The sequence below is a fragment of the Toxotes jaculatrix genome, chromosome 1, assembly GCF_017976425.1.
Source record: "Toxotes jaculatrix isolate fToxJac2 chromosome 1, fToxJac2.pri, whole genome shotgun sequence".
In the NCBI taxonomy this organism is placed as follows: domain Eukaryota; kingdom Metazoa; phylum Chordata; class Actinopteri; family Toxotidae; genus Toxotes; species Toxotes jaculatrix.
In genome coordinates, this window is record NC_054394.1 from 26,031,190 (window position 1) to 26,052,081 (window position 20,892).

The 20,892-nt window shown below is 34.3% G+C and overlaps 1 protein-coding gene across 10 annotated transcripts in view; it reads left to right on the top strand.

Moving 5' to 3' along the window:
- tle3b (TLE family member 3, transcriptional corepressor b) overlaps window positions 1–8,500 on the top strand; it is a 31,982-nt gene extending 23,482 nt beyond the window's left edge. For all 10 annotated transcript variants that reach the window (XM_041062188.1, XM_041062432.1, XM_041062350.1 and 7 more), the window contains 9 exons: window positions 788–923; window positions 1,371–1,543; window positions 2,155–2,231; window positions 2,354–2,603; window positions 3,419–3,666; window positions 3,958–4,105; window positions 4,364–4,514; window positions 6,102–6,178; window positions 6,930–8,500. In XM_041062188.1, the coding sequence (XP_040918122.1) occupies window positions 788–923; window positions 1,371–1,543; window positions 2,155–2,231; window positions 2,354–2,603; window positions 3,419–3,666; window positions 3,958–4,105; window positions 4,364–4,514; window positions 6,102–6,178; window positions 6,930–7,037 (1,368 nt within the window). In that variant the 3' untranslated portion in view covers window positions 7,038–8,500. The remainder of the gene's footprint in view (window positions 1–787; window positions 924–1,370; window positions 1,544–2,154; window positions 2,232–2,353; window positions 2,604–3,418; window positions 3,667–3,957; window positions 4,106–4,363; window positions 4,515–6,101; window positions 6,179–6,929) is intronic.
- The last annotated feature ends 12,392 nt before the right edge of the window (window positions 8,501–20,892 follow it).

A 20,892-nucleotide genomic window follows, 5' to 3' on the forward strand; every position in this document is an offset into this window, starting at 1 on the left:
TACGCAGGAGGCTTAGCAGTTGGCTGCTATGAGGGGCTTGAAGGGGCAGAGGGTGGATGCACTCTGAGGAAATCAAACCCTGTGGCTCACTCCTCTCAATCTCCTTTATGGCTTACCCAATAAATGGTCATTTCTTCCTCGGCCTGAGGCTGTAAATAACCCAGAGACACAGCAGCGAGGAAACTGCTGTCTCCTTTTCTTACTTTGTCCATCCCCCATTTTTTTATAATACGGAAGCTCTCACTAACCAGGCTAAAACAGTCCTAACGCATTGGTTTTACATAAACCATTTCACTAAGGATTAGGATAGATTTATAGCCCACATCACCACCCTTCACCTCCCACGACACCCAGCTTTGCTCCGTCCCTCATTAGTGTGTGCCACCAGGCTAAACCCCCTGCTTCTCTAACTTGATCTGCAAAGGAAGAAGGAGATGGATTAATTATGAGAGAAGTGTTTGGGCCACCATCTTGCTTGTCTAGCCACTCTTAACAAGCTTGACTTCTAAGCAAAGGTTTATGCCCCTACCCCTGTCAGACACACACACCATGGCTGTAATGAAGTGTCAGTGTTAGATTGGATTACCTTGAGCTGTCCACTCAGATTGTCAGTCTGGATTTCCCTGCCAGTCGGGGTATTTTAACTCACTGGGGATTTTTATTTTTTTACTCTTTCCTTTTGCGTGTGAGTGTGTGTGGCAGAGAGTGAGAGTTTGAACTTCCATATTTCAGTAAGAGGATACTAAATAAGTTTGCACACAAAGGTTAAAGAATATCTCTGTTTTAGAATGACAAGTCATCCACACCAAGCCTGAAGTCCAACACACCCACACCAAGGAATGAGGCACCGACACCAGGAACTAGCACCACTCCAGGACTACGGCCTTTAACGATGGGCAAACCACCCGGTATGGAGGCTCTAGGTATGTAAAACATAAGTAATGTACCCCATCTTCACACTCATTTATTGATTGATATAAAAAATAACCAGGTAATTAAAATTAACAAAAGCTCTCTGGTTCTGGCTTCACTGTTTTGCGACAAAGAAGCACTTTAATGACAGTCAGTTTGGGCTTTCAGAAATCATGATGTGCATTTTTCACAATTGTAAGATTTTATAAATCAGACATAAGAAGAAGAAAAAATAAATAAAAACAAATAAAAAAATAAATAAAAGAAAATGATCTGCAGATTCCTTAAGAACATTAATTCATTCTTGACCTTGGAAATAATAGTTAAAACTCTTTCGCCCCAAGGTCCATTTGTAGGTGCTCTGTAGCTTTTGATCATAGGACATAATCTTCCTCATCAGATGGAGTTGTCCAGGTTTCATGTAATTCAAAATAGAAATAATCTTTTGTCTTCTCTAGCTGCTCCTGCCCTGCGTACCCCACTGTCCATTGCGGGTTCCTATGCTGGCCCATTTGCTATGATGGGTCATCACGAGATGAACGGATCCCTGACCAGCCCGAGCGTTTATCCGGGTCTCATTTCACCGCAGATGAGTGCTGCAGCTGCCGCCGCCTATGGACGCTCGCCAATTGTAACTACTCCTGTTTCTATATAGAATTTATGAAGCAAAATGTGTATTTATTGCACACGTCTTCTTTACGTATATTCATTCATATATTTCACCTCCATCAGTTTGGCACAACAAACCCTCACCAGCATCTTTATCCACCATGGCTTTAGGTTTTAAAGTGTTTGCAGCATGACTTTGAGAAACTTGATCTTTCATCCTGTATTTCTATAACTCAATGTGAATATTTCTGCTTGACTGGCTGCAGCTTGTTGTGTGTACATAATGAGAGAGCGCAAAGACAGCCTAGCTCCTTTACTTTGATGTTAGTTAGTTAGCATTCTAAAGGCTTTAAAAAAAAAAAAACGCTCGCCCCCAAAACGCATCTCCATGTTTGAAAATCTCCCAGGCTTTCATTAGCATTAGCAAGTGGGATGTTGTAGCCTTGTGCAAAGCTTGCCTGTATGTGATGAAGCTGAATCTGCACCTTTGAAGGGATTTGCCTGGAAACGATGGCTCCTCAGGGCATTAGCAGCTTAAGTGGAGCATAGTTTTCAATTTGAATATTAGCTTAGTCTAATTTATCTTTGCAGGTTATCGGCTGTTTAACTCTTCCATCTTTTTTGCTCTTGCAGGCGGGGTTTGACCCTCATCCTCACATGAGAGCTCCAGGCCTGCCAGCCAGCCTCACTTCAATTTCTGGAGGAAAACCGTGAGTATCTGTATTTTATTTGCATTCAGAGTAGTATTTATGTTTAACTATTTTTTTATTAACAGGTGACACTTACTTCTTAACTCAAACTGACAATCTTTCTCTCCCTCTGTTCTCTGCAGAGCTTATTCTTTTCATGTGAGTGCAGATGGTCAGATGCAGCCCGTGCCCTTCCCTCCAGATGCGCTGGTAGGCCCGGGCATCCCACGCCACGCTCGCCAGATCAACACCCTGAGCCATGGGGAAGTGGTGTGCGCTGTCACCATCAGCAACCCCACACGTCACGTCTACACTGGCGGCAAGGGCTGCGTCAAGATCTGGGACATCAGCCAACCAGGCAGCAAGAGCCCAGTGTCCCAACTCGATTGCCTGGTAACTAGATGTTATTGTTTTTTCACACAGCAAGAGAGAAGTTGAAAGTGTTGTGCATGTGTGTTAATACTGTGCATGTTTCAGACTGGTAACAAGGCCTCCAACCAGAACAGAGACATAACATACTCATTTTTCATGAGGTCACTGTGATCAAGTTTTCTTGAGCATCAAATGTAGCCTGACTCCACATCCCACCATAGTTTTCTCCCAGATCCCAGCAGATAGAGTTGTGAATAATTCAGCAAAGTGTCTCACTGCTGTGCTGAAATAATCCTTACTGAGGGAAAAAAAGCCTGTTGAGTAATGATGCTCTGATTGGCCAACCCTGTCTGCCATTACCCAGCTCATTACTTCCTCCCAACTGCCTCTCATTTCTCATTTTGATACTGTGGCTTCATGCCGCTCAACTCATATGGCCTCCAACACCCTTAAGGTGCGTCCAGAGTGCAATTGGGTCTTATAAAGCCATCAGGGTGCTGTTTTAATGCGACCAAGAGCTTCCACAGTCCTATTGATCTCTGTCTTTCTGCTCTCTTGGAGCCTGGCCAACATCTGCAGTCCCAGTCTCTCTCTCTGCATCTCTTGTTAAAGCTAACATTCACATCTTCACTACAAAATTTCGCTTATTGAAGAAAAGCTCCTCTTGAGTTTAAGTGTAGCTGTTCTTGATGTGGATACATGGAAGTACCTCATTAATCTTTGTTATTCTACAGAATTGCAATTAAGTTTGTTAATTTATCTATTTTGCATGTTAAAATAAAATTCCATCCACTCGTCAAGATCGTGACGATACTCTTCTTTTATTTCTGCTCCAGAACAGAGACAATTACATCCGCTCCTGCAAGCTGTTGCCTGACGGCCGCACCCTAATAGTGGGTGGAGAAGCCAGCACGCTGACCATCTGGGATTTGGCCTCACAGACGCCCCGCATAAAGGCCGAGCTCACTTCCTCTGCTCCGGCCTGCTACGCACTGGCCATCAGCCCTGACGCCAAGGTCTGTTTCTCCTGCTGTTCAGATGGAAACATCGCTGTGTGGGACCTCCACAACCAAACCCTCGTAAGGTCAGTACTTTTGGTTCAGGGGATTTTTTTTTATTAAAGTGGCAATTGTTAAGGCTGTTAAGTTGGTGACCAAAAGCCTGAGACCACTTTCCCATTCAAGTGTCTCAGACGTTTGGACCCCACTGTACCTTAAGATTTAAATCACTCACTTTGGATGTTTGCCATAGGGATTCTTTAATACACAACTCACTGCAGGAATAAAATATTTGACCACCAACATATTCATTGTTAAGAGTTGGGAAGGCTTTCTGTTCTGTTCCTGACCTGATGTTTGGGTTTGTATTGTTCCAGGCAGTTCCAGGGCCACACAGATGGAGCCAGCTGTATTGATATCTCCCACGATGGGACCAAACTGTGGACCGGAGGGCTCGACAACACTGTCCGCTCCTGGGACTTGAGAGAGGGACGACAGCTTCAGCAACACGACTTTACCTCACAGGTAAACCTTTATAAAGCAAATGTGCTCTTCCGTTCATCCAATTCAAAGTCAGCTAACACATCTTTCACATTCCCTCCAGATGTTGAAACCACATCACACACAGTCTGGAAGATAGTGCTTATTTGTTCATGAATTAGTGTCTCACAGATGAATGCAATCTGTGCGTCTTTTAAGTGACGCTTTAGTCGTTAAACAGACTTCGCTGGAAGTGATGAAATGCTGTTGACACTTACTGATCCAACTGTTTCCCTGTTGCAGATCTTCTCGCTGGGCTACTGTCCCACTGGAGAATGGCTGGCTGTCGGCATGGAGAGCAGCAATGTGGAGGTGCTTCACCACACCAAGCCTGACAAGTACCAGCTGCACCTGCACGAAAGCTGTGTCCTCTCACTCAAGTTCGCCTACTGTGGTAAGCAACAGACAAAGACGCACACAAACACAGGCCTAAGGGCAATGAAAAACATCTTTAGGTATTTAATTGCAAGGAAAATAAAGGTTTAATTTTTGGTGGAGAATTTTTTTAGGGGTGAGGTGTAAAGTTGGATAATACCACTGTCACTGATTTCTGTCTGGGCTGCCATTAAATTTGGTTTTATTCAGGGTTGTCAGAGGAGGATTTTTACTGATTTTGATGACACAGTGATTTTTGTCTTTGCCACATCAGGCCATTTTCTCCGCACTCATAATGAAAGTGTTGATGCCAGATAGTTACTGGATGACTGTTGAGCCGGGTCACGGCTGTAATTTAGGACACTGAGGTCATGACCTTTTTAGGAATTTTTACAGGGTTTAACGACACAAGGAGAAATTTACATTTTACAGTTTTTACTTTTACAGTATTAAAAGCAAAATCTGATTTTTTTTTTTTCATTAGATATCTTAAAATTTGACTTCTTGGGGGAAAAATGAAATGATTTTGTCTTCTCTACCAGAATTACAAACTTTGGAAGGCTCTGAAGCAACATTTAGGCCATAATGTAGAGCAAGAAAACAAATAAATAAAATTAATAAGTTGTGTGGTAGCAGGTTCATGATTTCTTAGGTGGGTAAAGTTGTGTTGCACCTAAAATGTTTGCTGCTGCCCTGAGACCACATCTTTCAGGCCTGTCTGATGATTTTTGAAGTCCAGAGGAGCTGTAGCATCTGTATTCGGCTGGACAAACAGCTATTAAAGCTGATTATTGACTGTGTTACCTGAACTTTTCGCTGGAGACAACTTCTCACACTCACAATTGAGGAAACAACAGTTCCTGTAGATGCTGAAATGATTCAAACAGGCAGTGAGTCATCTAGTCACTTTCAGAGTGATGTACAGCTTTTATTTTTGCTATAATAGACTTTTTATCTCAACAGTCTAAACTGCACATAATGAAGGCTTGTAGCTGTATTCATGAACAAGGAGTCTGTTATTTTACAAACATGCACATTAAAGAAATTTGTCATTGCTTGTTCAGTTTAGATCGTTCTGCCTATTGGGCAGACCAGCTGGTCTCAAGTTTAAGGCTCAGACAAATGAAGTTTTACAATCGCCACACTGACATTTTTCCAGTAATGTCAGTGTTCGTTTCACAAATCCCCCACAGCACAGTCTCCTATCTCTGCCACTACAGAACTGGTTAATTCAAATGACACTTGCTGTTTCAGAGCTCTTGCTGTCATTAATTAAATCATTAGCTGACTAGTCGGCTGGGTAATTAATCAGAGGGTGATTTAAATAATTAGAGTGGAAATGTGCACGTTTCTTTCATTTTGTGCTTTTTATGATGTTTTAGGATGTTTATGTCATGGTATTGGCCGTCGATAAGGTTAGTACGGTGTTGCATATTAGCTGTTGGATACTGGGTGCTGGCTCGTCAATAATTTCTCAGACGGGTGGGGTTATGTCTACTTAAAGCCCAGAAAAAACAGTGGTGACCAGGTTTGTAAGGACAAACTTGACTGTGTGTGTTCAGCACACATACCTCCAGTCTCAAGATGTCTGTTTCTCTGTTTGCAGGTAAATGGTTTGTGAGCACAGGGAAGGACAATCTGCTGAATGCATGGAGGACTCCTTATGGTGCCAGCATATTCCAGGTAACTAGGATAAACATAGATACAAAATTGATCTCAAAGTTATAAAGGAACATTAGTTTGAGTAACCAAAATCTCTTCACACAATAGTGTCTGTTCTATCATTTGACTTTTCGTAGAGCAGTGCTTGGCCAGTTAAAACTGTAAAAGGACATAAATCAGAATTGATACCGAAGTGAAAGCGATATCTCTCCTTACACCCTAGAACAGTGTTCCGTCCCAAAAGGGATCTGATTTTGTTGGCTATTGTCTCAGGAAGCTAGGTCAACTACCAGCCGCTGCATCTATCATTTCTGTCATTTGGAATTCCCCGCTCACAAAGGCTGTGGCTTGTCAAGCAGAGTGGATAGCAGCTATTTATTTATTTATTTTATTTATTTTTTTATTTATTTTGACATTAGCGGATAATCCTGGGATCTTTGACGGGTGACTAGCTGTAGCTAGCTACAGACAAATGTGCTTGTCAGGCCGCCCTTGACTTGGCTTCCACCCTTTGAGATTGCTCACATTGTTATAAGCTAACAGACAAGTGTACCAGGCCAAACCTGTAGACAGTGTTCAAGCTCAGTAATTTGTTGAGCATGCTTCGTAAGACTAATGATAGGATAAAGAGAAAACATATCACTCTTTAAGAACCATAAAAAATTAAAACTTGTACCGCCTACCGAGAAATAATGAAAACATTTATGAAATATTAGGTAACCTAAAACATATGAGGAAGATGTATTGACTGTGATTTTTCTTACTTCCACAGTCAAAGGAGTCATCCTCCGTCCTGAGCTGTGACATCTCAGCAGATGACAAATACATTGTGACAGGATCCGGTGACAAGAAGGCCACAGTCTACGAGGTCATCTACTAAAGAGAAAGCAGTCTGCTGCTCTGCTTCAGCACTTCTACTGAGATGACTTTTACTTTTTGTCCCTGACTACCCATCTGTGGACTACAGCGGGCTGAGATGAACTAAGGAACTTAACTGGTGGAAATCGATGGATCTGTTGGCCCAATGATGCTTATGCTGGAAAGAAGTTAACTTTTTTGACCTTTTGTTTTGGAGGGTTTATTTTTGGGTTGCACGTTTTTTTTTTCTGATTTTTTTCTGATCTTCTGATTTTTTCTCTCGCGGTTTTTCCTCCTCTGAGAATATTTTGGGTGTAACCCAGTGAAGCAGTGCTTCATTTCCGAGAACCTTGTTCCCCAGACACCTTGTGAAAAGTGTAAATATTGGATTAAATAAAAAGACATTTTATATATATTATAAAAATATATATATTTTCATGTCCTGGGTGTACTTGTGATGATTTTTTTTGGCCCACTCTCTCTTACACCATGATATTTAAGTGGGAGAGCAGAGCATAGATTAGAACTTTTTAACGACGTTTCTCTTTCATTTTCTTAAAGCACATTCTCCGGGCTGACCTTTTCAGAAATCCAACAGAGGAGCATGAAATTTGTAAACCAGGACGTTTTGTGGAGATTTTAAAATGGCCTTTTGTCACAGTGCTCTTACCGGACGATGAAAACGTGGTCTGATCTCTAACATGGAGCCCTCCGACTCAGGCAGAGCCTCGGCTGGTTTGGACCACTGTGGGACCGAGTGGGACACTATGATTCAGGAAAAGAGGTGGATGTAAATTTAATTCATATATATATAAAAAAGAACCTTTTTTAAAGTGTACTGCTCTGTCTGTGCTATCTTTCTCTCTGTTTGTTTTACCTTGTTAGATTATGGGAGATAGGGAACGTTTAATGTTTAGCCTAACCCTTGGACCTCAGTTGGCAGCAGAAGCACTGCAGCAGGCACAAACTGAATGACAATGTGCTTTTTGCTAACTTGACGTAATACAGATGTTGAATTGCACCATTGATTTCTTGGCTACAGACTAAACTCAAACAGTCTAATCTGCACTATTGGAATCCTTCTGCCCTTGGTATCTTATCAATGTTCCTGGAATATGTTTGTTTGGCCGTGATGGGGAGGGTAGAGAGACATTTGACCTGATTAAATGCACAGATTAGTCTGTCTTTATAAAACTGTTCAGTGCCTGTAAATGTTCATGAGGAAGGAGGGAATGGCACTTAAATCTAAACACAACAAAAATACAAAACTGGTAAATGAAGTGTCTCCCATGTTAATGGTAAGACGACAGTGAATAATTTTGGTTTCTACACTGTGCTCCTGATCTTGTCAGCATTTCCCACAAGAAAACAAAAGGGGTGAAATGCATTAGTCCCTCTGAATCACACCAAAGTATGTAGCAAATGCTGTCAGCACTGAAAAGAAATGTACAGTTGTTAATAAATCAATAAAACTGTTTTTGTAGAATGGCCCATTTCCTTGTGATTGACCTTCTGACATCAAGTGTTACCTATAAATGACCTTTTGACGTTTGTCAAGAGGCAGGTTTGTGTTTAGCAACTTAAGAGGAACTTATCATCCAACAATTAAAGGAATAGTTTAACATTCTGGGAAATACACTTGCTTTCTTGCAGTGAGTAAGATGAGAGGCTTGAAAAAACTCACACATCTTTACTGTAAACATAAAGCTACAGACAGGAGATGGTTAGCTAAGCTTAGCGTAAAGACTGGAAACGGAAAACACTAGCCTGGCTCTCATGTACATGGGGCATGTTTTATATGCCAATTCCAGAATTTTTTGACTCAATATATTTAACTTTATCAACAAAAAGTAGAAAAATTTGGCTTTGGCACTTAGACCTTTACACATTGAAATCAACAGATCGACCGATGCTAATGCGCTAGCCCGTCAATTGGATTCTCCATATTATGTTAGCATCAAGGTAATTGCTGATTATTACCACACAGAGCAAAATGTCATAAAACACGTCATAGTATAATATGGCTTCAAAAAAGGCGAAAAAAAGTCATACTTTAGTATGGCCTCAAAATGTCATAAAAATGATCATAGTATAGTAAGGCTTCAAAATAGTCCAAAAAAATTCATACTTTAGTATGGCCTCAAAATGTCATAAAAAACGTCATACTATAGTAAGGTGTCAAAAAGGGCCAAAAAAAGTCCGATTTTTTTTTTTCCTCAAAATGTCATAAAAAACGTCATACTACAATAAGGCGTCAAAATCGGACAAAAAAAGTCAAAAAATTTTTTTTACCTCAAAATGTCATAAAAAACATCATAGTATAGTAAGGCGTCAAAATGGACCAAAAAAAGTCAAAATTTTTTTTGAAATCAACATGTCAAAAAAAACATCATAGTATAGTAAGGCGTCAAAATCGGCCAAAAAAAGTCAAAAATTTTTTTGACCTCAAAATGTCATAAAAAACGTCATAGTATAGTAAGGCGTCAAAATCGGCCAAAAAAAGTCAAACATTTTTTTGACCTCAAAATGTCATAAAAAACGTCATAGTATAGTAAGGCGTTTTTTTCGGCCAAAAAAAGTCAAAAAATTTTTTGACCTCAAAATGTCATAAAAAACGTCATAGTATAGTAAGGCGTTTTTTTCGGCCAAAAAAAGTCAAAAAATTTTTTGACCTCAAAATGTCATAAAAAACGTCTTAGTATAGTAAGGCGTTTTTTTCGGCCAAAAAAAGTCAAAAATTTTTTTGACCTCAAAATGTCATAAAAAACGTCATAGTATAGTAAGGCGTCAAAATCGGACAAAAAAAGTCAAAATTTTTTTTGACCTCAAAATGTCATAAAAAACGTCATAGTATAGTAAGTCGTCAAAATCGGACAAAAGTCAAAATTTTTTTTGACCTCAAAATGTCATAAAAAACGTCATAGTATAGTATGGCGTCAAAATCGGGCAAAAAAAGTCAAAAATTTTTTTGACCTCAAAAAGTCATAAAAAACGTTATAGTATCGTATGGCGTTTTTTTCGGCCAAAAAAAGTCAAAATTTTTTTTGACCTCAAAAAGTCATAAAAAACGTCATAGTATAGTATGGTGTTTTTTTCGGCCAAAAAAAGTCAACATTTTTTTGGACCTCAAAAAGTCGTAAAAAAACGTCATATTATAGTACGGCGTTTTTTTCGGCCAAAAAAAGTCAAAAATTTTTTGACCTCAAAAAGTCGTAAAAAACGTCATAGTATAGTATGGCGTTTTTTTCGGCCAAAAAAAGTCAAAATTTTTTTTGACCTCAAAAAGTCGTAAAAAACGTCATAGTATAGTAAGGCGTCAAAATCGGCCAAAAAAAGTCAAAATTTTTTTTGACCTCAAAAAGTAGTAAAAAACGTCATAGTATAGTATGGCGTCAAAATTGGACAAAAAAAGTCAAAAATTTTTTTGACCTCAAAAAGTCATAAAAAACGTCATAGTATAGAAAGGCTTCAAAATTGGACAAAAAAAGTCAAAATTTTTTTTGACCTCAAAATGTCATAAAAAACGTCATAGTATAGTAAGGCGTCAAAATGGGCCAAAAAAAAGTCAAAATTTTTTTTGACCTCAAAATTTCATAAAAAACGTCATAGTATAGTATGGCGTCAAAATCGGACAAAAAAAGTCAAAATTTTTTTTGACCTCAAAAAGTCATAAAAAACGTCATAGCATAGTAAGGCGTCAAAATCGGACAAAAAAAGTCAAACATTTTTTTGACCTCAAAAAGTCGTAAAAAACGTCATAGTATAGTATGGTGTTTTTTTCGGCAAAAAAAAGTCAAAATTTTTTTTGACCTCAAAATTTCATAAAAAACGTCATAGTATAGTATGGCGTTTTTTTCGGCCAAAAATAGTCAAAATTTTTTTTGACCTCAAAATGTCATAAAAAACGTCATAGTATAGTAAGGCGTCAAAATTGGACAAAAAAAGTCAAAAATTTTTTTGACCTCAAAATTTCATAAAAAACGTCATAGTATAGTATGGCGTTTTTTTCGGCCAAAAAAAGTCAAAATTTTTTTTGACCTCAAAATGTCATAAAAAACATCATAGTATAGTAAGGCGTCAAAATCGGCCAAAAAAAGTCAAAAATTTTTTTGACCTCAAAATTTCGTAAAAAACCTCATAGTATAGTATGGCGTTTTTTTCGGCCAAAAAAAGTCAAAAAATTTTTTGACCTCAAAAAGTCGTAAAAAACGTCATAGTATAGTATGGCGTTTTTTTCGGCCAAAAAAAGTCAAAAAATTTTTTGACCTCAAAATGTCATAAAAAACGTCATAGTATAGTAAGGCGTCAAAATCGGACAAAAAAAGTCAAAATTTTTTTTGACCTCAAAAAGTCATAAAAAACGTCATAGTATAGTAAGGCGTTTTTTTTACGTCATAGTATAGTAAGGCATTTTTTTCGGCCAAAAAAAGTCAAAATTTTTTTGACCTCAAGAAGTCATAAAAAACGTTACAGTATAGTAAGGCGTCAAAATTGGACAAAAAAAGTCAAAAATTTTTTTGACCTCAAAAAGTCATAAAAAACGTCATAGTATAGTATGGCGTTTTTTTCGGCCAAAAAAAGTCAAAAATTTTTTTGACCTCAAAAAGTCATAAAAAACGTCATAGTATAGTATGGCGTTTTTTTCGGCCAAAAAAAGTCACAATTTTTTTTGACCTCAAAATGTCATAAAAAAACATCATAGTATAGTAAGGCGTCAAAATCGGGCAAAAAAAGTCAAAAATTTTTTTGACCTCAAAATTTCGTAAAAAACGTCATAGTATAGTATGGCGTTTTTTTCGGCAAAAAAAAAGTCAAAATTTTTTTTGACCTCAAAATTTCATAAAAAACGTCATAGTATAGTAAGGCGTTTTTTTCGGCCAAAAAAAGTCAAAAAATTTTTTGACCTCAAAATGTCATAAAAAACGTCTTAGTATAGTAAGGCGTTTTTTTCGGCCAAAAAAAGTCAAAAATTTTTTTGACCTCAAAATGTCATAAAAAACGTCATAGTATAGTAAGGCGTCAAAATCGGACAAAAAAAGTCAAAATTTTTTTTGACCTCAAAATGTCATAAAAAACGTCATAGTATAGTAAGTCGTCAAAATCGGACAAAAGTCAAAATTTTTTTTGACCTCAAAATGTCATAAAAAACGTCATAGTATAGTATTGCGTCAAAATCGGCCAAAAAAAGTCAACATTTTTTTTGACCTCAAAAAGTCATAAAAAACGTTATAGTATCGTATGGCGTTTTTTTCGGCCAAAAAAAGTCAAAAATTTTTTGACCTCAAAAAGTCGTAAAAAACGTCATAGTATAGTATGGCGTTTTTTTCGGCCAAAAAAAGTCAAAATTTTTTTTGACCTCAAAAAGTCGTAAAAAACGTCATAGTATAGTATGGCGTCAAAATCGGCCAAAAAAAGTCAAAATTTTTTTTGACCTCAAAAAGTAGTAAAAAACGTCATAGTATAGTATGGCGTCAAAATTGGACAAAAAAAGTCAAAAAATTTTTTGACCTCAAAAAGTCATAAAAAACGTCATAGTATAGAAAGGCTTCAAAATTGGACAAAAAAAGTCAAAATTTTTTTTGACCTCAAAATGTCATAAAAAACGTCATAGTATAGTAAGGCGTCAAAATGGGCCAAAAAAAGTCTAAATTTTTTTTGACCTCAAAATGTCATAAAAAACGTCATAGTATAGTATGGCGTCAAAATCGGACAAAAAAAGTCCAAATTTTTTTTGACCTCAAAAAGTCGTAAAAAACGTCATAGTATAGTATGGCGTTTTTTTCGGCCAAAAAAAGTCAAAATTTTTTTTGACCTCAAAAAGTCATAAAAAACGTCATAGTATAGTATGGCGTTTTTTTCGGCCAAAAAAAGTCAAAAATTTTTTTGACCTCAAAAAATCTTAAAAAACGTCATAGTATAGTAAGGCGTCAAAATCGGCCAAAAAAAGTCAAAAAATTTTTTGACCTCAAAAAGTCATAAAAAACGTCATAGTATAGTAAGGCGTCAAAATTGGACAAAAAAAGTCAACATTTTTTTTGACCTCAAAATTTCATAAAAAACGTCATAGTATAGTATGGCGTTTTTTTTGGCCAAAAAAAGTCAAAAAAAACGTCATAGTATAGTATGGCGTTTTTTTCGGCCAAAAAAAGTCAAAAATTTTTTTGACCTCAAAAAGTCGTAAAAAACGTCATAGTATAGTATGGCGTTTTTTTCGCCCAAAAAAAGTCAAAAAATTTTTTGACCTCAAAATGTCATAAAAAACGTCATAGTATAGTAAGGCGTCAAAATCGGACAAAAAAAGTCAAAATTTTTTTTGACCTCAAAAAGTCATAAAAAACGTCATAGTATAGTAAGGCGTTTTTTTTACGTCATAATATAGTAAGGCATTTTTTTCGGCCAAAAAAAGTCAAAATTTTTTTGACCTCAAGAAGTCATAAAAAACGTTACAGTATAGTAAGGCGTCAAAATTGGACAAAAAAAGTCAAAAAATTTTTTGACCTCAAAAAGTCATAAAAAACGTCATAGTATAGTATGGCGTTTTTTTCGGCCAAAAAAAGTCAAAAATTTTTTTGACCTCAAAAAGTCATAAAAAACGTCATAGTATAGTATGGCGTTTTTTTCGGCCAAAAAAAGTCACAATTTTTTTTGACCTCAAAATGTCATAAAAAAACATCATAGTATAGTAAGGCGTCAAAATCGGGCAAAAAAAGTCAAAAATTTTTTTGACCTCAAAATTTCGTAAAAAACGTCATAGTATAGTATGGCGTTTTTTTCGGCAAAAAAAAAGTCAAAATTTTTTTTGACCTCAAAATTTCATAAAAAACGTCATAGTATAGTATGGCGTTTTTTTCGGCCAAAAAAAGTCAAAAATTTTTTTGACCTCAAAAAGTCATAAAAAACGTCATAGTATAGTAAGGCGTTTTTTCGGCTAAAAAATGTCAAAAATTTTTTTGACCTCAAAATGTCATAAAAAACGTCATAGTATAGTAAGGCGTCAAAATCGGACAAAAAAAGTCCAAATTTTTTTTTACCTCAAAAAGTCATAAAAAACGTCATAGTATAGTATGGCGTTTTTTTCGGCCAAAAAAAGTCAAAATTTTTTTTGACCTCAAAAAGTCGTAAAAAACGTCATAGTATAGTAAGGCGTTTTTTTCGGCCAAAAAAAGTCAAAATTTTTTTTGACCTCAAAAAGTCATAAAAAACGTCATAGTATAGTATGGCGTTTTTTTCGGCCAAAAAAAGTCAAAAATTTTTTTGACCTCAAAATGTCATAAAAAACGTCATAGTATAGTAAGGCGTCAAAATCTGACAAAAAAAGTCAAAATTTTTTTTGACCTCAAAAAGTCATAAAAAACGTCATAGTATAATAAGGCGTTTTTTTCGGCCAAAAAAAGTCAAAATTTTTTTTTACCTCAAAAAGTCGTATAAAACGTCATAGTATAGTATGGCGTTTTTTTCGGCCAAAAAAAGTCAAAAATTTTTTTGACCTCAAAAAGTCGTAAAAAACGTCATAGTATAGTATGGCGTCAAAATCGGCCAAAAAAAGTCAAAATTTTTTTTGACCTCAAAAAGTAGTAAAAAACGTCATAGTATAGTATGGCGTCAAAATTGGACAAAAAAAGTCAAAATTTTTTTTGACCTCAAAATGTCATAAAAAACGTCATAGTATAGTAAGGCATCAAAATGGGCCAAAAAAAAGTCAAAATTTTTTTTGACCTCAAAATGGCATAAAAAATGTCATAGTATAGTAAGGCGTCAAAATGGGCCAAAAAAAAGTCCAAATTTTTTTTGACCTCAAAATTTCATAAAAAACGTCATAGTATAGTATGGCGTCAAAATCGGACAAAAAAAGTCAAAATTTTTTTTGACCTCAAAAAGTCATAAAAAACGTCATAGTATAGTATGGCGTTTTTTTCGGCCAAAAAAAGTCAAAATTTTTTTTGACCTCAAAATTTCATAAAAAACGTCATAGTATAGTATGGCGTCAAAATCGGCCAAAAAAAGTCTAAATTTTTTTTGACCTCAAAAAGTAGTAAAAAACGTCATAGTATAGTATGGCGTCAAAATTGGACAAAAAAAGTCAAAATTTTTTTTGACCTCAAAAAGTCATAAAAAACGTCATAGTATAGTAAGGCGTTTTTTTTACGTCATAGTATAGTATGGTGTTTTTTTCGGCAAAAAAAAGTCAAATTTTTTTTTGACCTCAAAAAGTCATAAAAAACGTCATAGTATAGTATGGCGTCAAAATCGGCCAAAAAAAGTCAAAAATTTTTTTGACCTCAAAATTTCATAAAAAACATCATAGTATAGTATGGCGTCAAAATCGGCCAAAAAAAGTCAAAATTTTTTTTGACCTCAAAAAGTCATAAAAAACGTCATAGTATAGTATGGCGTTTTTTTCGGACAAAAAAAGTCAAAAATTTTTTTGACCTCAAAATGTCATAAAAAACGTCATAGTATAGTAAGGCGTTTTTTTCGGCCAAAAAAAGTCAAAATTTTTTTTGACCTCAAAATGTCATAAAAAACGTCATAGTATAGTAAGGCATCAAAATGGGCCAAAAAAAAGTCAAAAATTTTTTTGACCTCAAAATGGCATAAAAAATGTCATAGTATAGTAAGGCGTCAAAATGGGCCAAAAAAAGTCAAAATTTTTTTTGACCTCAAAAAGTCATAAAAAACGTCATAGTATAGTATGGCGTTTTTTTCGGCCAAAAAAAGTCAAAAATTTTTTTGACCTCAAAATGTCATAAAAAACGTCATAGTATAGTAAGGCGTCAAAATCTGACAAAAAAAGTCAAAATTTTTTTTGACCTCAAAAAGTCATAAAAAACGTCATAGTATAATAAGGCGTTTTTTTCGGCAAAAAAAAGTCAAAATTTTTTTTTACCTCAAAAAGTCGTATAAAACGTCATAGTATAGTATGGCGTTTTTTTCGGCCAAAAAAAGTCAAAATTTTTTTTGACCTCAAAAAGTCGTAAAAAACGTCATAGTATAGTATGGCGTTTTTTTCGACAAAAAAAAGTCAAAAATTTTTTTGACCTCAAAATGTCATAAAAAAACATCATAGTATAGTAAGGCGTCAAAATCGGGCAAAAAAAGTCAAAAATTTTTTTGACCTCAAAATTTCGTAAAAAACGTCATAGTATAGTATGGCGTTTTTTTCGGCAAAAAAAAAGTCAAAATTTTTTTTGACCTCAAAATTTCATAAAAAACGTCATAGTATAGTATGGCGTTTTTTTCGGCCAAAAAAAGTCAAAAATTTTTTTGACCTCAAAAAGTCATAAAAAACGTCATAGTATAGTATGGCGTTTTTTTCGGCCAAAAAAAGTCAAAATTTTTTTTGACCTCAAAAAGTCGTAAAAAACGTCATAGTATAGTATGGCGTTTTTTTCGACAAAAAAAAGTCAAAATTTTTTTTGACCTCAAAATGTCATAAAAAAACATCATAGTATAGTAAGGCGTCAAAATCGGGCAAAAAAAGTCAAAAATTTTTTTGACCTCAAAATTTCGTAAAAAACGTCATAGTATAGTATGGCGTTTTTTTCGGCAAAAAAAAAGTCAAAATTTTTTTTGACCTCAAAATTTCATAAAAAACGTCATAGTATAGTATGGCGTTTTTTTCGGCCAAAAAAAGTCAAAAATTTTTTTGACCTCAAAAAGTCATAAAAAACGTCATAGTATAGTAAGGCGTTTTTTCGGCTAAAAAATGTCAAAAATTTTTTTGACCTCAAAATGTCATAAAAAACGTCATAGTATAGTAAGGCGTCAAAATCGGACAAAAAAAGTCCAAATTTTTTTTTACCTCAAAAAGTCATAAAAAACGTCATAGTATAGTATGGCGTTTTTTTCGGCCAAAAAAAGTCAAAATTTTTTTTGACCTCAAAAAGTCGTAAAAAACGTCATAGTATAGTAAGGCGTTTTTTTCGGCCAAAAAAAGTCAAAATTTTTTTTGACCTCAAAAAGTCATAAAAAACGTCATAGTATAGTATGGCGTTTTTTTCGGCCAAAAAAAGTCAAAAATTTTTTTGACCTCAAAATGTCATAAAAAACGTCATAGTATAGTAAGGCGTCAAAATCTGACAAAAAAAGTCAAAATTTTTTTTGACCTCAAAAAGTCATAAAAAACTTCATAGTATAATAAGGCGTTTTTTTCGGCCAAAAAAAGTCAAAATTTTTTTTTACCTCAAAAAGTCGTATAAAACGTCATAGTATAGTATGGCGTTTTTTTCGGCCAAAAAAAGTCAAAATTTTTTTTGACCTCAAAAAGTCGTAAAAAACGTCATAGTATAGTATGGCGTCAAAATCGGCCAAAAAAAGTCAAAATTTTTTTTGACCTCAAAAAGTAGTAAAAAACGTCATAGTATAGTATGGCGTCAAAATTGGACAAAAAAAGTCAAAATTTTTTTTGACCTCAAAATGTCATAAAAAACGTCATAGTATAGTAAGGCATCAAAATGGGCCAAAAAAAAGTCAAAATTTTTTTTGACCTCAAAATGGCATAAAAAATGTCATAGTATAGTAAGGCGTCAAAATGGGCCAAAAAAAAGTCCAAATTTTTTTTGACCTCAAAATTTCATAAAAAACGTCATAGTATAGTATGGCGTCAAAATCGGACAAAAAAAGTCAAAATTTTTTTTGACCTCAAAAAGTCATAAAAAACGTCATAGTATAGTATGGCGTTTTTTTCGGCCAAAAAAAGTCAAAATTTTTTTTGACCTCAAAATTTCATAAAAAACGTCATAGTATAGTATGGCGTCAAAATCGGCCAAAAAAAGTCTAAATTTTTTTTGACCTCAAAAAGTAGTAAAAAACGTCATAGTATAGTATGGCGTCAAAATTGGACAAAAAAAGTCAAAATTTTTTTTGACCTCAAAAAGTCATAAAAAACGTCATAGTATAGTAAGGCGTTTTTTTTACGTCATAGTATAGTATGGTGTTTTTTTCGGCAAAAAAAAGTCAAATTTTTTTTTGACCTCAAAAAGTCATAAAAAACGTCATAGTATAGTATGGCGTCAAAATCGGCCAAAAAAAGTCAAAAATTTTTTTGACCTCAAAATTTCATAAAAAACATCATAGTATAGTATGGCGTCAAAATCGGCCAAAAAAAGTCAAAATTTTTTTTGACCTCAAAAAGTCATAAAAAACGTCATAGTATAGTATGGCGTTTTTTTCGGACAAAAAAAGTCAAAAATTTTTTTGACCTCAAAATGTCATAAAAAACGTCATAGTATAGTATGGCGTTTTTTTCGGCCAAAAAAAGTCAAAAATTTTTTTGACCTCAAAATGTCATAAAAAACGTCATAGTATAGTAAGGCGTCAAAATCTGACAAAAAAAGTCAAAATTTTTTTTGACCTCAAAAAGTCATAAAAAACGTCATAGTATAGTATGGCGTTTTTTTCGGCCAAAAAAAGTCAAAAATTTTTTTGACCTCAAAAAATCATAAAAAACGTCATAGTATAGTAAGGCGTCAAAATCGGACAAAAAAAGTCAACATTTTTTTTGACCTCAAAATTTCATAAAAAACGTCATAGTATAGTATGGCGTTTTTTTTGGCCAAAAAAAGTCAAAAAAAACGTCATAGTATAGTATGGCGTTTTTTTCGGCCAAAAAAAGTCAAAATTTTTTTTGACCTCAAAATGTCATAAAAAACATCATAGTATAGTAAGGCGTCAAAATCGGGCAAAAAAAGTCAAAAATTTTTTTGACCTCAAAATTTCGTAAAAAACGTCATAGTATAGTATGGCGTTTTTTTCGGCCAAAAAAAGTCAAAAAATTTTTTGACCTCAAAAAGTCGTAAAAAACGTCATAGTATAGTATGGCGTCAAAATCGGCCAAAAAAAGTCTAAATTTTTTTTGACCTCAAAAAGTAGTAAAAAACGTCATAGTATAGTATGGCGTCAAAATTGGACAAAAAAAGTCAAAATTTTTTTTGACCTCAAAAAGTCATAAAAAACGTCATAGTATAGTAAGGCGTTTTTTTTACGTCATAGTATAGTATGGTGTTTTTTTCGGCCAAAAAAAGTCAAATTTTTTTTTGACCTCAAAAAGTCATAAAAAACGTCATAGTATAGTATGGCGTCAAAATCGGCCAAAAAAAGTCAAAAATTTTTTTGACCTCAAAATGTCATAAAAAACGTCATAGTATAGTATGGCGTCAAAATCGGACAAAAAAAGTCCAAATTTTTTTTTACCTCAAAAAGTCGTAAAAAACGTCATAGTATAATAAGGCGTTTTTTTCGGCAAAAAAAAGTCAAAATTTTTTTTTACCTCAAAAAGTCGTATAAAACGTCATAGTATAGTATGGCGTTTTTTTCGGCCAAAAAAAGTCAAAAATTTTTTTGACCTCAAAAAGTCGTAAAAAACGTCATAGTATAGTATGGCGTTTTTTTCGACAAAAAAAAGTCAAAATTTTTTTTGACCTCAAAAAGTCGTAAAAAACGTCATAGTATAGTATGGCGTTTTTTTCGACAAAAAAAAGTCAAAATTTTTTTTGACCTCAAAATTTCATAAAAAACGTCATAGTATAGTATGGCGTTTTTTTCGGCCAAAAAAAGTCAAAAATTTTTTTGACCTCAAAATGTCATAAAAAACATCATAGTATAGTAAGGCGTTTTTTTTTACGTCATAGTATAGTATGGTGTTTTTTTCGGCCAAAAAAAGTCAAAATTTTTTTTGACCTCAAAATGTCATAAAAAACATCATAGTATAGTATGGCGTTTTTTTCGGCCAAAAAAAATCAAAATTTTTTTTGACCTCAAAATGTCATAAAAAACATCATAGTATAGTATGGCGTCAAAATCGGCCAAAAAAAGTCTAAATTTTTTTTTACCTCAAAAAGTAGTAAAAAACGTCATAGTATAGTATGGCGTCAAAATTGGACAAAAAAAGTCAAAATTTTTTTTGACCTCAAAAAGTCATAAAAAACGTCATAGTATAGTATGGCGTCAAAAATCGGCCAAAAAAAGTCAAAAAATTTTTTGACCTCAAAATTTCATAAAAAACATCATAGTATAGTATGGCGTCAAAATCGGACAAAAAAAGTCAAAATTTTTTTTGACCTCAAAAAGTCATAAAAAACGTCATAGTATAGTATGGCGTTTTTTTCGGCCAAAAAAAGTCAAAAATTTTTTTGACCTCAAAATGTCATAAAAAACGTCATAGTATAGTATGGCGTCAAAATCGGACAAAAAAAGTCAAAATTTTTTTTGACCTCAAAAAGTCGTAAAAAACGTCATAGTATAGTATGGCGTTTTTTTCGGCCAAAAAAAGTCAAAATTTTTTTTGACCTCAAAAAGTCATAAAAAACGTCATAGTATAGTATGGCGTTTTTTTTCGGCCAAAAAAAGTCAAAAATTTTTTTGACCTCAAAAAATCATAAAAAACGTCATAGTATAGTAAGGCGTCAAAATCGGACAAAAAAAGTCAACATTTTTTTTGACCTCAAAATTTCATAAAAAACGTCATAGTATAGTATGGCGTTTTTTTTGGCCAAAAAAAGTCAAAAAAAACGTCATAGTATAGTATGGCGTTTTTTTCGGCCAAAAAAAGTCAAAATTTTTTTTGACCTCAAAATGTCATAAAAAACATCATAGTATAGTAAGGCGTCAAAATCGGGCAAAAAAAGTCAAAAATTTTTTTGACCTCAAAATTTCGTAAAAAACGTCATAGTATAGTATGGCGTTTTTTTCGGCCAAAAAAAGTCAAAAAATTTTTTGACCTCAAAAAGTCGTAAAAAACGTCATAGTATAGTATGGCGTCAAAATCGGCCAAAAAAAGTCTAAATTTTTTTTGACCTCAAAAAGTAGTAAAAAACGTCATAGTATAGTATGGCGTCAAAATTGGACAAAAAAAGTCAAAATTTTTTTTGACCTCAAAA